This window comes from Sinohyriopsis cumingii, chromosome 13 (assembly GCF_028554795.1).
Source record: "Sinohyriopsis cumingii isolate HCF-2022 chromosome 13, ASM2855479v2, whole genome shotgun sequence".
Classification (NCBI taxonomy): Eukaryota; Metazoa; Mollusca; class Bivalvia; order Unionida; family Unionidae; genus Sinohyriopsis; species Sinohyriopsis cumingii.
The window spans coordinates 57,494,858-57,514,462 of NC_142973.1; the positions used below are offsets into that span (position 1 = coordinate 57,494,858).

Consider the following 19,605-nt stretch of genomic DNA (forward strand, 5'->3'; position numbering starts at 1 on the left):
GTCATTTATTACCATGCTGGTACACTGTCATTTATTACCATGCTGGTACACTGTCATTTATTACCATGCTGGTATATTGTCATTTATTACGTTACTGGTACACTGTCATTTATTACCATGCTGGTACACTGTCATTTATTACCATGCTGGTACACTGTCATTTATTACGTTACTGGTACACTGTCATTTATTACCATGCTGGTATACTGTCATTTAATATCATGCTGGTACACTGTCATTTATTACGTTACTGGTACAATATCATTTATTACCATGCTGGTACACTGTCATTTAATATCATGCTGGTACACTGTCATTTATTACCATGCTGGTACACTGTCATTTATTACCATGCTGGTACATTGTCATTTATTACGTTACTGGTACACTGTCATTTATTACGTTACTGGTACACTGTCATTTATTACCATGCTGGTACACTGTCATTTATTACCATGCTTGTACATTGTCATTTATTACGTTACTGGTACACTGTCATTTATTACGTTACTGGTACACACTGTCATTTATTACGTTACTGGTACACTGTCATTTATTACGTTACTGGTACACTGTCATTTATTACCATGCTGGTACACTGTCATTTATTACCATGCTGGTACACTGTCATTTATTACGTTACTGGTACACTGTCATTTATTACCATGCTGGTATACTGTCATTTAATATCATGCTGGAACACTGTCATTTATTACGTTACTGGTACAATATCATTTATTACCATGCTGGTACACTGTCATTTAATATCATGCTGGTACACTGTCATTTATTACCATGCTGGTACACTGTCATTTATTACCATGCTGGTACACTGTCATTTATTACGTTACTGGTACACTGTCATTTATTACCATGCTGGTATACTGTCATTGATTACCTTGCTGGTACACTGTCATTTATTACCATGCTGGTATACTGTCATTGATTACCTTGCTGGTACACTGTCATTTATTACCATGCTGGTATACTGTCATTGATTACCTTGCTGGTATACTGTCATTTAATATCATGCTGGAACACTGTCATTTATTACGTTACTGGTACAATATCATTTATTACCATGCTGGTACACTGTCATTTAATATCATGCTGGTACACTGTCATTTATTACCATGCTGGTACACTGTCATTTATTACCATGCTGGTACACTGTCATTTATTACGTTACTGGTACACTGTCATTTATTACGTTACTGGTACACTGTCATTTATTACCATGCTGGTATACTGTCATTGATTACCTTGCTGGTACACTGTCATTTATTACCTTGCTGGTACACTGTCATTTATTACCTTTCTGGTTTGCTGTCATTTATTACCATGCTGGTACACTGTCATGTATTACTTTGCTAGTACACTGTCATTTATTACCATACTGGTACAGTGTCATTTAATACTTTGCTGGTCCACTGTCATTTATTACCTTGCTGGTATATTGTCATTTATTACCATTTTGGTACACTGTCATTTAATATCATGCTGGTACACTGTCATTATTACCTTGCTGGTACATTGTCATTTAATACCCTGCTGGTACACTGTCATTTTTTATAATGCTGGTACAATGTCATTTGATACCATGCTGGCACAATGTCATTTATTACCATGCTGGTACGCTGTCTACATTGCAGTCGTCTTATCACGTTTTCAACAAACACCTTTTTACCTTCCATTTAGTACGTGTGCATGGGGGGGGGGGAGGGAGTAACCCAAATGCATACGCTTGCGTACGGGGTGCGTGTCTACTGATAATGTACGTACATATAGGAAACCGGGAGGTGGGGGTGGTGAAACCTCAATAATAATTTGTCTAATATGTTACCTGTTCGACTGACGGCGTTTTAATTTTAGCGGACACTAGACAAACTTTTTAAAGTTACGCAGCTTATTTCTTTGATGCAGCTAGACATTCAACGTCGGTGGACTATCTGTTTTATTAAACACGTTAATATTATTAATCCTTGATCGTTTCTGCGTGGATTAAATATAGGCCGTTCTATGGAATATTTTTTTTTTTGGGGGGGGGGTGCGTCATGCGTACGTACGCAGATGGGGAATCTAAAACAGTTCGCATGTGTACAGGGAGGGGGGAGGGGTCAAGCTTTGCCAGATTTCTGCGTACGTACTAAATGGATGGCCCCTAATATATGTGAATGTACTTTCATTTTCCTTTTTGATTTCCTGATCAATGCAAATCTGCATGCCTTGCGTGTTTTAACTTTACGATTTTCTAATGCAATGCCATTTTCCCCATCTGTCACCTTCCAAACTTACTAAGTTTAAAAACTGCAATGTTTTCTTTGTTCTTGATAGTGTCATCAATGCTTCCATAATTTATTTTAAGGGAGCAGTGTTTTTGTACATACTTCTTACGTTTCATCCATAGGGTCATCAAAATCTAATCAACTATATAAGAGTCATTTTGTCCAGTTTAGCTTGTTCCTTCAATAGTTCATTGTCTCGCTTAGAAAGGTCTGTGATGTCTGACATTTAGACGGTAGAGAAACATGTAGCACATATTTTCCCATTGATATTTCGTCTTTAGGCGTAACCAACAAACTAACGGGACGTACAGCTACAGCGGGGACATTTATCCTCACCAATCTGCTGCATTTCTCCCATCCTTCAAAAGTTTGAATAATTTTAAATTTGTGTCAAATGATGCCATTCATATCGTTGATTCAAAAACAGCTGCTTCATATTTTGAGTAAATAAATGTTATAAAACAACATTTTGTTTTCCGTGAATTCTATAGATATTTTCAATCAATCGTTGAAGTTCCGCTAGGTAACGAGATCTTCGATTTGTTCTGTATATTTAAACTCAATATTAAATTGTAAATTATCCACATCAAACACGCAACTTAGCCCTCCTTCGTACTGCACTGTTTTCATCATCTCGCTATAAGGATTGATGCTGCTTATCTTCATGAATGAAAGTGTAAATTTGCATCTTTTCTTAACCAATAAATGAAAGCTGTAAATTTGCATCTTTTCTTAACCAATGAATGAAAGCTGTAAATTTTCATCTTTTCTTAACCAATAAATGAAAGCTGTAAATTTGCATCTTTTCTTAACCAATAAATGAAAGCTGTAAATTTGCATCTTTTCTTAACCAATGAATGAAAGCTGTAATGAAAGCTGTAAATTTGCATCTTTTCTTAACCAATGAATGAAAGCTGTAAATTTGCATCTTTTCTTAACCAATGAATGAAAGCTGTAAATTTGCATCTTTTCTTAACCAATTCAGGATATCGTTTCAATGTTCGAAATCGTAAAATCACAAGAATTGCTATTTTCTTGAATATGTTTAGTATCACAACAAGTTTTTACGATACACATACCCCATTCAAATCACGAAGTTTGCTTTTTTCATGATCTCGTTAGATAATTATTTTACTTCTCTGAAAACGGTTGAATTTATCACAATAACGTCGTGCCATTGTTAATGTTGTAATAAATGGGATTTTATTTTTGTGTTTTGACTTGTACATACTATTTCGCGCTGAGTTTATTCTGAATGACATTAATGCTCCGTTGATGTGCCAGGCGTCGTTCATTGTTCTACCTCGCCAAATATGCTTCAGAAAACACATTTTTTCAATGCAGAAAGTATTATTTTGCACGTCTGAAGATCGTACATTTTCGAAATGAACAAGAGTGCCAGAACTGTAAAAACAAACAGCCTATATAAATTGCCTCCCCCACCCCGTGTTGAACAAACCCCTTCTTCCAAACACCCTGCCAACAAAACAATCATACTATATTGAAATTACAAATGATCCAAGTTTATTCTTGAACGCCTATATACGAGACGGTATTAATGGTACATCAAAATAAATTATACTTCCATTCACCCCACCATATTAAAGAAACCTCTTTTCAAGATAACACTATTATCTAATTAATTTTTTTTTTGATACGGTGATAGAGTAAACCAGAGCTAGTGCATATTATATATGTGGGGGTGTGTGGTGGTTGTCTGGGGGGGGGGTTCTTCTTATAGACTTTAACGAATTATGAGAAGTTCCCCTGGTCCTTATTCAGAAGGTTAATTCTGGACACTATATTATTTATTGACTAAATATATTTATGGCTACGAGCCCCCAGTCAGCAATGCCGACAGTTAAATTAAAAGAAATACAAAGATGAAATTTAAACAATAACAATTTAATAAATGAAATTTAAAAGAATTTAAAGTAATCAATGTCTCTCTTTCACCCAATGATCCCTTTGATCATCATTTGAGTTCACAGTGTGAGGAGATTTTTCCCTTCTTGAGTGCTACTCATCTAAATCTCTTCGTTCCCTTGTCTTTCTCTCCTTTCGTGATCTCCACTTCCGCTTCCTCTTCTATAATCCTTGTTCCTTGCCGTTATCTTGACTTCCGGTTCGTCTTCTAGTATCCGGAACCCTTGACGATATCCCTTGAGGTCACCCGAAATTCACTCGGTATCTCTCACCGTCACCCGAAATTCTCTGAACTTCTCTCGTCCCCCGAAATTCTCTGAAATTCTTTCGTCCCCCGAAAGCTTCCTGATCGAAGCTATTTCATGAATTTCCTAAATTCCGCCAATTTTTACGAATGGCTAACGGAGTGTGTGTCACTGCGACTCTTAAACCCCAACTGACGAATTTCAGGCTTGTACAAGTCTTATGTCAATTTCTCGAATCAAGTCCCACCTACAACGCATCCCGATTGGATGGCGACGGACTCTGGTCATTTGATCGAACTGTCAATCATAAAAATGTCAGTCTGTGTGTCCCCATGTACGGTCCAGCCTACCATTGTCGGCTTCCGGCTCTTTGAAGTTGTCTACGTCACGTGTTCCCATGTACAAAGATTCCCGCCAGATTTCCACTCAAGAGCTCAAACAAAGACTGGGTTACGTAAGAGGATTAGCCAACTTAGGCACTTGGAAAAACAAAGCTTACCTGGCTCCACTTACAGACTTATAAATACATGTATAATACAAGGGGTTGGGGTAAAACATCACATCCCCCCACGCTTGAGAATAAAATCAGGATTTTATTCACTCAAACTAAAAAAGCAAAAGTGTTACACGATATAAGGAACAAAATCAGCAAAATGAACTAAATGCTAAACTGAGTATGAACACGAAAATATAACAAATGATCTATATCATTTCGGCGCTTCTACTCATGAAATCTGCGCCTACGTTTTCAGATCCTTTCACGTATCTGATCTGCATCTGGTACTGCTGTAAAAACAGCGACCATCGCATCAATCGACCATTGGACAACTTTGCCTGCGCCAGATAGGCGAGTGGTTGGTGGTCGGTCTCCAATATGAACTTACGTCCATATAGGTATCGCTCGAACCGTGATATGCCGAACACGATTCCAAGACATTCCCTCTCCGATACTGAGTAATTCTTCTCGGCAGCAGACAACTTCCGGCTGCCGTATGCGACAGGAAAAAGCGTCTTGTCATGCTCCTGGAGCAGTACTGCTCCCAGTCCCGTGTCGCATGCATCGGTGCGCAGAACGAATTCTTTATCCAAGTCCGGTAGACGAACAACTGCGTCGGATGTAAGTCTATCCTTTAGCGTTTGGAATGCGTGCTCACACGCATCTGTCCAAACGAACTTACTCGGGGTCCGTTTCTTGGTTAGGTCAGACAACGGGCCCGCAATCGCGCTGAAATTAGCGACATACCTCCGGTAATATCCGGCCAGTCCCAGGAATGACCTCACTTCCGTTTTCGTGGTGGGGCGTGCGGCGTTTCTCAACTGCTCCACCTTCGACTTCTCTGGAGACAGCGTGCCTTGGCTCAGGGTATGTCCTAAATAGTCTAATGTCCTGAAACCAAGGTGACATTTGGAAGGGCGGGCTGTCAAGCCCTCCTGACGTAGCCGCTCCAAAACGTCAGCTAACAGAGCGAGGTGTTCACCCCATGTCTCTGTAGCTAACAAGAGGTCATCCATGAAGTTGTGGACACCCCTATCGCGCAAGGGCTCCAACAACTTCCGCATCATTCTGGTAAAGACGCTGGGCGCGTTTTGTACCCCGAACGGCATCACCAACCATTGGTATGTCCCGTCGGGAGTAGCAAAAGCAAGCTTCGGTCGGTCTTCTTTCCTTACCGGAATTTGCCAATACCCCTTGGACAAATCCAGTTTGGAAAAATATTTCGCTTTCGAGACCGAAGCGAAGATATGTTCGGGGTCAGGTAGCATTTCAACTTGAAATTCTGTCACCTGATTCAGCTTCCGGTAGTCGACGCAGAACCGATGGGTGCCGTCCTTCTTCTGCACTAAGACTACTGGTGAGCTGTACGGAGAGTCGGCAGGTTCGATTACTCCCAGAGCAATCATCTGCTCGATTTCTTCCCTTACAACTTGTCGTTTCGCGTGGGGCAAGGGGTAGGGTTTACGCTGAACTGGTCGGTCGTCCACCATCTTTAACCCGAACTCGACAAGCGTCGTCCTCCCGGGTTTTTCTGTTAGCACGTCGGAATATCCGGCCAGCAAGGTCTCTATCTCGTTCCGCTGCCCTTCAGTTAACATGGGGTCACACTCCACGTCCGACGGAGTCTCGGCCCTCGTTAATGGACAGCTCGGGACAGTGTTAGCACCTTCCGTATCGCCTTCGATATCCTCGGTGACTATCGCTGCGACAACAAAATCGCTGGCGGTCTCCCTTTCCCGGTACCTCTTGAGCAAATTGGCATGGTACAATTTCTCTTTCGTCGGTAGCTGTATCCGGTAGGTTTGACCTCCGACCTTCTTGGTGACGACGTATGGACCCCTCCAGGAAACTTGCAACTTGTTGTGTTCCTGGGGCAACAACAACAACACTTTGTCCCCTACTTCAAACTGACGTGGTTTTGCGCGCTTATTGTAATTTTTCGCCTGTTGCGCCTTAGCTCGTTTGAGGTTTTCTTGCGCGAGAGAACAAACCTCTTCCAGTTTGTTGCGCAAGTCCGCGACGTATTGGTAGGTAGTGCGTACTTCCTCTACAGCGTGGTCGTCTGTCCACAGCTGTCTCAGTACGGCGATTGGGCCGCGTACGGTTCTCCCGTACAAGAGTTCAAAGGGAGAGAACCCCAAACTCGCTTGCGGTACTTCCCGGTATGCAAAAAGCAGGGCCGGAATATACCGGTCCCAATCCTTGGGGCGGCCTTCGCACAATTTCTTGAGCGTGTTTTTCAAGGTCCCATTAAACCGTTCGACCAATCCGTTACATTGGGGGTGATACGGTGTAGTCGTGAGGTGTTTAATCGACATGAGACGATTCACCTCCGCCATCACACGACTCATAAATTGTGTTCCTTGATCGGTCAAGATCTCGTCGGGCACTCCGACTCTTGACCAGATCGCAAACAGAGCTTCCGCGACGGTTTCCGTGTCAATGTTACGCAACGCAACGGCCTCCGGATAGCGTGTAGCATAATCGACAACCGTTAAAATATATCGATTTCCGTGCGCAGACGCGGGTTTTATCGGTCCGATTAAATCCATGGCAACACGTCTAAATGGTTCATCGATAAGGGGCGTACTCCCCAAAGGGATGGGTCGCTGATCCGTTTTCGGTGCCATTCTCTGGCATTTGTCACAGGAGAGACAGAACCGTTTTACGTCTCCCTGGACCCCTGGCCAGTAAAACTCTTTTACAAGACGGTCACGCGTCTTAGCAATTCCCATGTGTCCACCCATGAGACTCTCGTGTGCAAGTTTCAGTACTTCGCAACGCTTTTCCTTTGGCACGACGACTTGCTTGAAGTGTTCGTTGTGTTTCCTGGCGTGGCGATACAAGATTCCCTTCTTGTAGACAAACTTCACCGCGCCGTTCGGAGTTTCCCTTTCTGTTCCCGCTTCTGCGTGTTTGTGCAACTGCGCCAGAGTTGCGTCCTCCTGTTGCAGCTTCCTTAACTCCGCTGGAATAACATTACTAACCGGTGTCGATGTAACTTGGATTGGCTTTTGTTTCGGCTGTCGACTCATGGCCCTGGTTTCAACAGCACTCACTGGCATAGGTGTGCAGGTTTCGGGGTTCGGCTGGGGTAACACATAACGGCAACCCAATATGACGTCATGTGATAGCCCCTCCAAGCAAGCAGCTTCAATTTTCCCCTTCACGTATGGTGAATCGAGGTCAATGACAGCTACTGGTAATGAGTCACGCGCGCAGTTCGCGTACTGAACTTCTATTACCTCCCCTGTATAGTCCTCCGGCTTGACATATTTCTTGTCGACAAGCGCGGGGACGCTGCACCCAGTGTCATACAAGATGGTGGCGCCTTCACCATTGACAGTTGCGGCCGCAAGGTTGGCTGGGTTGCGACTCGCTTCCGGCACACCTTCCTTCTTAGCTACGACATTCACCTGGGTCTGCCTGCCCTTGGGACAGTCCCTGGCAAAATGCCCCAGGCGCTTGCAATTAAAACATGTCGGCGGCCCTCGCCGACTTGCAAGTCCTGGTTTCGTGGGTGAGGCCTGTCCAGGTCGATAGGCGGCAGCCCTACCTGTAGGTGCCCCTCCGACCTTCCCGTCGCCCTGACGGTTACGGACAGCCGGCTCAACCTCCCCCATACGACGCGACTCAGAGGGTCGGGGTCGGTCAGCAACCCCGGAACCTCCACTCTTCGAGTGCGCCTGCTCGTATCGCTCCGCCATGTTAGCGATCTCTTCGAGCGTCCGGTGTTCTCTTTCTGCTAAGAAAACTGTCAACTCGCGACGGTAAGTACCCAGGACATGTTCCTTGAGTATTACCTCGCGTAGCCCTTCGTACGTGCGTTCGACTTCGGCCATTTTCATCCACTTCTCAAATAAACCTCGAACACGGTTGTGGAATTGAGAGTGGGTCTCTGTTACCTTTTTCACCGAGTCCCGGAAAAGTTTCCGGTAAGTCTCGGCGGTCAGCCGATAATGGCAGAGAAGCGCCTTCTTGAGGGCAGTGTAGTCATCAGCCTCTTCTGCAGTTAAGCCGTGGTAGACTTCCCGAGCTGCACCTTGCAAAAAGGCTGAGACATTGATGGCCCAGTGCTGTTCAGGGACCTGATGAGCGCGTGCGAGTTTCTCAAACTGGACGAGAAAATCGTCAATAGCCTCCTCCCTATCATTGAAGCGTGACATGTTGATCTGGACTATCCGGTGGTCGATGGAAGGTCGGCCGGTTGTTCCAGAGCTTGTACTGGCGTCGTCCCGTCCGTTGGTCCTAGCTTCAACTCTGACCTTTTCCATCTCCAGAGTGTGAGCGAGTCTGGCTAGCTCCAGCTCTTTCTGGGCGTCTCGGTCCGCTGCTATCTTGGCTAACTCTTGGTCCGCTGCTATCTTGGCTAACTCTTGGTCCGCTGCTATCTTGGCTAACTCTTGGTCCGCTGCTATCTTGGCTAGTTCTCTCTGGGCTTCTCTTTCCGCTGCTTTTTCGGCCTTCCATTCCTTGATCCTTTCTTCTATAAAGGTTGCCAGGCGATCTCCCTCGTATCCAAGATCTTCCGACCCCATGGCGCGGTATTCCTTTATCATTTGTCGTTCGGTAGCCATTATACTAATGTAAAGTGATACCTTGTCTCAAAATTCAAACAATATACAGATATTTGTAATACCAGTTTAAATACTTACCTGTCGACAACAACTAGTTTCGTTCAGGTAAGATATTTGTTCGATATCTGCTTCACACGTACTGCTATGAATGGAAGATCTACAAAGCCTGCACATATGACAATAAAAATACAAGATGAGAAAATCACAAAATTTCAAATACAAAGAATGGAAAATATCTCACACTGTTCACTAATACTTCTACCAATAACTTTAAGTCCCAAAATAATATATATGTCTAATTCATATCCCGGACGAAGCGCCCACTGTGGGGGTGTGTGGTGGTTGTCTGGGGGGGGGGGTTCTTCTTATAGACTTTAACGAATTATGAGAAGTTCCCCTGGTCCTTATTCAGAAGGTTAATTCTGGACACTATATTATTTATTGACTAAATATATTTATGGCTACGAGCCCCCAGTCAGCAATGCCGACAGTTAAATTAAAAGAAATACAAAGATGAAATTTAAACAATAACAATTTAATAAATGAAATTTAAAAGAATTTAAAGTAATCAATGTCTCTCTTTCACCCAATGATCCCTTTGATCATCATTTGAGTTCACAGTGTGAGGAGATTTTTCCCTTCTTGAGTGCTACTCATCTAAATCTCTTCGTTCCCTTGTCTTTCTCTCCTTTCGTGATCTCCACTTCCGCTTCCTCTTCTATAATCCTTGTTCCTTGCCGTTATCTTGACTTCCGGTTCGTCTTCTAGTATCCGGAACCCTTGACGATATCCCTTGAGGTCACCCGAAATTCACTCGGTATCTCTCACCGTCACCCGAAATTCTCTGAACTTCTCTCGTCCCCCGAAATTCTCTGAAATTCTTTCGTCCCCCGAAAGCTTCCTGATCGAAGCTATTTCATGAATTTCCTAAATTCCGCCAATTTTTACGAATGGCTAACGGAGTGTGTGTCACTGCGACTCTTAAACCCCAACTGACGAATTTCAGGCTTGTACAAGTCTTATGTCAATTTCTCGAATCAAGTCCCACCTACAACGCATCCCGATTGGATGGCGACGGACTCTGGTCATTTGATCGAACTGTCAATCATAAAAATGTCAGTCTGTGTGTCCCCATGTACGGTCCAGCCTACCATTGTCGGCTTCCGGCTCTTTGAAGTTGTCTACGTCACGTGTTCCCATGTACAAAGATTCCCGCCAGATTTCCACTCAAGAGCTCAAACAAAGACTGGGTTACGTAAGAGGATTAGCCAACTTAGGCACTTGGAAAAACAAAGCTTACCTGGCTCCACTTACAGACTTATAAATACATGTATAATACAAGGGGTTGGGGTAAAACATCACAATATACTAGCGTCTCCTTTTTCTCTGCCATTGCTAATTAGTTCCTTATCTATTGTATATCATTGCCGATTGTCTTCATGCAGACATAAGTGCGGAATGTTTACAAAATATGTGTGGTTAGCGTGCCGGGATTGGATATGAATGGGTTTTAAAGAATAACTAGCGCGTTTCTTGACGTGAAAAAGACATTTCAGCAGTGTGTTATTAAGAAGCCTGTGTACGTATGCAAAGTGACAGATATAGGTCATACGGAGAGTTCGACAAAGTAACTTACGAGACCCAGAAGGAAAGGAAGAGCCATCCAGATGTTAGAATGGGTAGCAGCCATAGTCTTCTTTTCAGCCAGATCAAGCACAGGAACGACATTATCCCTGGGGGTTTATCTTTTATGTCTTCGTCTGTAGGTCTGCAATAATAATAATAATAATAACTAATGTATAAAAACCCATAAATAGGTTCTTATTTCGTTGGAAGCATCGTAGGATATTTCTGAGGTACTTTTTTTCTTTCATGTGTTTTACTGTGTACATAGCCCGAAATTTTGTACTATATTTTGGTACAGCCCGTCCAAGTGTTCAGATACTTGATTTTGTTTATAAATGTGTCTAACAAAATACAATAACTCCAGTCTGATTTAGGTGATGGATAAAATAATAAATATTTTCATGAATAAGTTCTTGTCTGGTCGGAAGCAGCTCATACATACATAGTAGTATTAGTAGTAGTAGTAGTTCTTACTGACATGTTTTCAATGAATACATCGCTATAATTATATAGGAACAGCCCAGCAACGTGTTATTACTTGATTTATAAACATGTGTGTGACAGAAAATGCACATGCCCTTATCTACTTCATGGGGAATACATAAAATAATAAATATTCCGATAAATAGGTCCTTGTTTCGTTGGAAACAGTGCAGGAGTATACACTGGTGCTGTTTCTCTTTTAGAAGCTTTCGACGTGTACATCGCTCCGTTTTTATAATACCTTCAGTGCAGTCTTTTAGAGTATTCACTTTGTTACTTGACTTTCTAAAATAGGTGTCCCAGAAAACATACTTGCACAAGTCAGCTTAATTGGAAATATCACTCACTCGCAATTATATGTTTAGGTTCTATGCGCTTACAAATACAAACTCTGCACTATTCAGAATTCCACAGTACCATTCGAGTTTGCGTTCACTTTAAACTGATCATTTGCCCTTTGTGAGAAACACTGTTTATCTTGCAATCACGTCCAAGTATCAATGCTCGTTCCATACGGCTGTTCTGGTTTATATCAATTTCTTGCCAGGAGTCAAGGTCAAGGCCGAAGAAACAGGGGTCGGAAAAACAACCCTTGCTTGTACAGCGATATTGAAATTGGCTGACATTCCGTAACTTTTGTAAACCACTTAAAAAAACATCTTAAGAATTTTTTCTGTTAGGTATGAAAGGCTGGCTAGGTCACTGCCTGCCTCCCTTCGAGGGCGGCAGTATTATTTTAGAAAGCCGATAAGGCAGCCTAAAATGTATGTCTTGTGGTGAAAAATTTTTGATGTACTTTTCGACTGATCTGAAAATGAAAAAAAATTGCAATACGTTCTCATTATATGACAATCGGTTCCAGACACATTTCTAATTCGCCTAATTTTTGAGTCTTTTATTTTTACAAGTGTTTCGCATTTAATAATTAAGCGGTTTATAAGAACAGACCAGGTTCGTTAGCTCATTAGTTGGAGAAAGATCATACAATATTACTCAAACAAGCTTAATGTCAGATACAAATAACTAAAAGAAACGGTTTCCATCTTTCTTTGGTCACAAGATACAATGTTCAGTTTTTATGTCAGACGGAGATGCCGATTATGGTTGTATTATGTATAGTTTTTTGTCAGACGGAGATGCCATTGATAGTGGTATAAAGTACAGCTTTTATATCAAACATATATGTCGATGATGGTCGTATAGTGTACAGTTTCGTCAGACGGAGATGCCGGTGATGATCTTATAATGTACAATTTTTGTCAGACGGCGATGTCGATGACGGTTGTATAATGTACAGTTTTTGTCAGAAGGAGATGCAATGATGGTCTTATAATGTACAGGTTTTATATCAGACGAAGATGCCGATGATGGTCATATAATGGTTATGAGCTCTCTTTGATAATGTCTCGTCTACAGCATGAACATTTGTGATGCGAGCTTTCTTAAAATGGTCCCGTGATACATGCCATCGAAACATGCGTAGAGAAATCATGTCATGACAAATTGTGGAACAGCAAGACTTCTGCTCAAAGTAGAATTTATTGCTCGTGAAGTATACTTGTCATTGCTGAGCAGGGTGCATTGTATCTTTACTTCAAATATAAATAAACGAAAACTTTCTAATTAATGGCGTACTATTGTGAAATAACTATGTGTATCAAAGTACATTTATAGACTTAGCCATCATAAAGTTGTCGTCCTTTTCTCGTCAACATGACCAAATAATGGGTTTCGAATCCGGAACCTAAATGGTGTGTTGGGAGTTCATGATCCCTTTTATTGGTGGACTGTAACCAATTGCTGATCAGCTTTGTCTATCAACTTTTAATAGAGCTTGGAGGAAAGCACGTGCAAAAGCGCACTGACTGTGAATCCAATTAAGTTAAAGATGATTGGCAGACGCAAATATGCAGTGAAAACTATGGAAATCACTGACTGGGTAATAAAATCCTCAACCACATGGCATAATCTTAACACCGAAATATTAACTGATGTTGCAAGCATACAATGCACAGACTCCGTGCAGGCAGCATCGTAGTCACTTTCACAGAGCCTAACTAGTCGTGTGATGTGTGAGTGCCAACAGCAGAGTGGGTTAAAGGGTTGGTCTAGAACTCTAGATGGGACGTTTCTGTGGCCGTCAGTGGTGGGTTAAATGGATGACCTAGATGAGACGTCTCTGAATCCGTCAGTGATTGGTGAAATGGTTGGTGTAATGGTTGGTCTGCAAGCGACGTCTCTCAAAGTGGCGGATTAGAGACGGTACAATGATGATATAATCTTTTTAAAACCGTGATTATTGTAAAGGTGATTTCACAGTTCAAGAAGATTGATGGATTAATTGGTATTTAATGAAACATCATCACATGACATACTTCAGTGTCGAGACAGATTACGAAAGTAAATTTCTTTGCCTACCGAAAAGCCATGGTGATATTCTCACCTATTTCAACGGATACATGCAACTTTCAAAACTGTTTAAATAGCTCCGATTCCAAATTTTCGAACTGTTTACCTTAACAAATAATAATAATAATAATAATAATAATAATAATAACGCTAGAAAACATTGATGTAGAAAATTTGGAATCGAAGCTCTTATGAATAGCTTACAATAAGTTCTGTGTGGAAATTTTGGAGTAAATTTACGTACTGTACAATTTTTTTATTTTATAAAATCACGTCAACTGTGCAGGACGTTAAGAATAAAAAGGCAATACGGCTTCTATTTTATTTATCTTGCTAATTATTTTTATCGTACTGAGAATTTCATGCAGTCACATATTTCAACAATAAATTAAACGTATGCTTGGATGATTAATAACAATTATAGTTGTTTCTAAGAACATGCAGAAGCATAATAGTACAGGAAGAAGTAAATTTATATGGGACAACTCAGAGAGAGAGAGAGAGAGAGAGATGGAGGGGGAAACTATTATTGTTATACATTCAACACAATCATAATTGTCCTCTACGCCAATGATAAAATACCGATCCCCTTGTTCTTGTCAAATGCAAATGATTCATAATAAAAAATGATACATCATTTGTACCACGATAAGTTACCCACATATAACTGAATTTCTCCCAATCAAAGCTTTTGTTGGCTCTATACTTTTCTAATTTGTACCGCGATATATTTCTTTCCTAAATGTTACATGGTTGGTACTTGATTGTAAATATTTAACTTAAATGTGCAGTTCTTTCCTAAAAGTAACATCAACAGTCTTCCAGATAATATATTTATGGGTAAACGCACAGTTTTGGTTTAATCATTGCTTACCCAATCCCCACCCCTGAAGTATCTCATACAATAGACTGAATGCATAATGTCCGATCCTCGCACCTATAGTACATCTAATACAACGAAATGAATACATCAAGGCTGATCCTCGACCCCCAAGTACATGTAATGCAATGAACTGAATAACATGATGTCCGATCCTCGACCTTAAAATGCATGCAATGCAATGAACTGAATACATAATGTCCCATCCTCGACCCCAAAATACATGTAATACAATGAACTGAATACATAATGCCCCATCCTCGACCCCAAAATACATGTAATACAATGAACTGAATACATAATGTCCGATCCTCGACCTTAAAATACATGTAATACAATGAACTGAATACATGTCCGATCCTCGACCCCAAAGTACATGTAATACAATGAACTGAATATATAATGCCCCATCCTCGACCCCAAAGTACATGTAATGCAATGAACTGAATACATAATGTCCCATCCTCGACCCCAAAGTACATGTAATGCAATGAACTGAATACATAATGTCCCATCCTCGACCTTAAAGTACAAGTAATACAATGAACTGAATATATAATGCCCCATCCTCGACCTTAAAATACATGTAATACAATGAACTGAATACATAATGTCCGATCCTTGACCTTAAAATACATGCAATACAATGAACTGAATATATAATGCCCCATCCTCGACCTTAAAATACATGTAATACAATGAACTGAATACATAATGTCCGATCCTCGACCTTAAAATACATGTAATGCAATGAACTGAATACATAATGTCCCATCCTCGACCTTAAAATACATGTAATACAATGAACTGAATACATAATGTCCGATCCTCGACTTTAAAGTACATGTAATACAATGAACTGAATACATAATGTCCCATCCTCGACCTTAAAGTACATGTAATACAATGAACTGAATACATAATGTCCGATCCTTGACCTTAAAATACATGCAATACAATGAACTGAATATATAATGCCCCATCCTCGACCTTAAAATACATGTAATACAATGAACTGAATACATAATGTCCGATCCTCGACCTTAAAATACATGTAATACAATGAACTGAATACATAATGTCCGATCCTCGACTTTAAAATACATGTAATACAATGACCTGAATACATAATGTCCGATCCTCGACCTTAATGTACATGTAATACAATGAACTGAATACATAATGTCCCATCCTCGACCCCAAAATACATGTAATACAATGAACTGAATACATAATGCCCCATCTTCGACCTTAAAATACATGTAATACAATGAACTGAATACATAATGTCCGATCCTCGACCTTAAAATACATGTAATACAATGACCTGAATACATGTCCGATCCTCGACCTTAATGTACATGTAATACAATGAACTGAATACATAATGTCCCATCCTCGACCCCAAAGTACATGTAATGCAATGAACTGAATACATAATGTCCCATCCTCGACCTTAAAATACATGTAATACAATGAACTGAATACATAATGTCCGATCCTCAACTTTAAAGTACATGTCATACAATAAACTGAATATATAATGTCCGATCCTCGACGCCAAAGTACATGTAATGCAGTGAACTGAATACATAATGCCCGATCCTCGACCTTAAAGTACCTGTAATACAATGAACTGAATACATTATATCCGATCCTAGAACCCTAAAGTACATGTAATGCAACGAACTGAATACATTATTTCCGATCCTCGTCACTAAAATACATGTAATACAATGAAATAAATACATCATGTCCGATTCTCGCCCCCTAAAGTACATGTAATACAACGAACTGATAGCATCATGTCCGATCCTTGCCCCTAAAGTACATGTAATACAATAAACTGACAGTGATAACATCATTTCTAATCCTCGACCCCAATGTACACATAATACAACGAACTGAATACATCACGTCCCATCCTCATCCCTCAAATACACGTAAAACAACGAACCGAATACATCACATCCCATCCTCGCCCCTAAACTGCATGTAATACAATGAATTGAATACATCATGTCCGATACTCGACCCTAAAGTACATAAAAGACAAAAAAACTGAATATATCATATCCGATCCTCGACCCCAAAGTACATGTAATATAACGAACTGAATACATCATATCCGATACTGAACCATAAAGTTCATACAGCATATACATATAATGGTATACAAAGCGTACAACATACACACACAAAATCATAGACATTGGCAATTAATGATCGAGCCTGATTTGTCAAAAGAAAAAAAAAAACTTATAAAACTTGAGATTAAAATTTAAAATCAAAACAAAAGATCCTTAAGCAAAAAAAATGTTAAAAATTATTTGAATCATACGTATATCTACCTTAATTTAATAGATAACATTATTTTAACAGTCACGTCCTTTATTTCGACGAACAGGAGAGGGTTGTATTCAATAAAATTATAGATTCATCAACACTACAGAGGAAAAAAGCAATGTTATTTGGGGTTTTGAAGTACAAACACTGCACTAATTGTGGCTCTTTATCTTGACAGTTGTGGATTGTGTTACCGCATACGAATGCCAAGTATGGACCATTTTTGAAGTCTTTTACAAACGAAGGAGGCTTGTTTAAAAACGTTTGCATCAGGACCAGCCAAGAGAACAGGATAAAACGATTTTTGTTTTACACGTACTTGGGTCCTAGTGGTTTAAGCAATTTCCAAAGGATTAACATATTTGCCAGTTCCTTTATGTACGTCTGTCTGAATCAAACCATCAACAAAACAATGCAGTGCATTGTTAAAGGACGAATTTAGACAGTAAATCAATGTAGTATCAAAATAATAATACTAAAAGTGATTAGTTACTTTTTTTATACCCCAAACCCCAACATCTTCCAGAAAGGCATGTCCGACAAATGATAGATGAACAGAACGAAAGAGTAAAACCTTTCTAGAGTAGTGGATTAAAATAATATTCGACTTTGACCTTTGACGTTAATTCGAAAAAGGCAATAACCTTATGATTGAATTAAAGAAGCAACACCTCTGCTGCTCGATAATGTTTCGGTTAGGCGGGTTTCGAATTAATGAAAGAATGTAGAATATAATAACTTCAAAAGAACCGCTTCTTTGCATCGTACTCACTTCTCTAATAACATGCTGAACATTGCGATATGCTCTCTCTCTCTCTCTCTCTCTCTCTCTCGTGTAAAATATAACCCAAGAAGAAGATTCAACCAAAGAAAAGATGATTACGATATAGACGAGGGGGTGGAAGAGGATTGAGGAGATAATCGGGTAGATAATTTAGACGTTTGAGAAGATTCCTTTGATAATAGCCATTAATCAAACTTCTGCGAACCTTTGACATGCTATTTTTTGCAAACTATTACCATAACAGTTTAGAATATTGCGTGACAGGTATCACTGATGTGGAGATGATTATCTTGGAATGAGCTTCGAACACTGTCGTACAATATTTTCCTACGAATTATCGAACACGTAACCAAGGAACACTACGATGAGTCAGTCAGTGTATTTGCTTCATATTTTATAAAAGCTAGGCTAAGACAGTTACAGGTGCGAAGTTTTATACCTAAATCATTACAAAATGTAACTCTTATTACAAAATAAGCCAGGTGAATAAACATACCTAACACAAAACAAATATAGCTCATTCATCATGTTTGAATATTTCTGTTCTTAAATTTTTTAAAAATATGTCGTTTTTAATAGTTTACAGAAATAAGATAAATTATGGACTTCAACAACACATACCGTTTTCTTGCTATATCTACTTTGGGAAATGTGAAATATAAAGAAATTGGAATGCCCAAGATGTTTTTCACTTCAAAAAAGAAAATATAAGCATGTATGCTATTGCATGCTATGACATACAAACATGTACGTTACGTAGATCAAACAATGTTTCTATTTTACTTTTAAACGACGAATTTTGAGATGCGGCCATTTCTAGAATTCTCTGGCACTGATATGTGTATATAAACAATGCTCGCTGATCAAGGCCCGTTTCCATGGAAAGAGCAACATCGTCGCCGTCTCAAGTGCACTGTACAAACATCTTTTAATCTTGCTAGTGACGGTTTCGTATTCTGCATGGTAATTGGTACTCGTTTCTAGGCTTTGTTAGTCCTTCATCTGTATTCCTGTGAGAAATGATGTCTGGTGTGGTATGATTTAAGTCACTGTTACCTATTTCATGTTGAAAGAAAACCTCAATATTTTTACATAGTTTTCATTTCCCAAGCCGTCTTGTAAGCGGAATTTCACATCTGGTGCTGTAAAGAAACACGAGTGAGTCCCTCAAAGGGATTGACGTTCTAAGGGCTGAGAAGATTTGTCAGGAATCAAAGATAAGATCTCTTCTGATCTTTTATTCTCTTTAACTACCGAGTATTTATACTCTTTGTCATGGACTTTGACCTTAGCCTTGATAACATGCTTAACAAGTTATCGAACTCGTCTGCGTCTATGTTAAGATATACCAACATGTTATGTTTGATCCTCTGACTTGAACCCAAGGTAGATTAAGTCTGAGTTTCAAATCTCTTTCGCAAAAGTAAGGATATGCAAGTGTTCAGATATACATCATTTTTTGTTCTGACTCAATTAACTATCGAAGGAAGTGTTTTATTGAAAACCCCATGTCAATGCCATCAGTCATGAAAATGATGCGGTGATAAC

General features: G+C 40.0%; 1 protein-coding gene across 6 annotated transcripts in view; it reads right to left on the reverse strand.

Moving 5' to 3' along the window:
* LOC149785637 (DNA damage-regulated autophagy modulator protein 2-like) overlaps positions 1-19,605 on the reverse strand; it is a 149,341-nt gene that overhangs the window by 20,456 nt on the left and 109,280 nt on the right. For 3 of the 6 annotated variants that reach the window (XM_089979459.1, XM_089979458.1, XM_089979454.1), the window contains exon 2: positions 11,166-11,297. In XM_089979459.1, the coding sequence (XP_089835585.1) occupies positions 11,166-11,257 (92 nt within the window). In that variant the 5' untranslated portion in view covers positions 11,258-11,297. Of the gene's footprint in view, positions 1-11,165; positions 11,298-11,879; positions 11,904-12,018; positions 12,160-19,605 lie in introns of those variants that run through there. The other 3 variants (XM_089979455.1, XM_089979456.1, XM_089979457.1) reach the window with 3 other exon arrangements.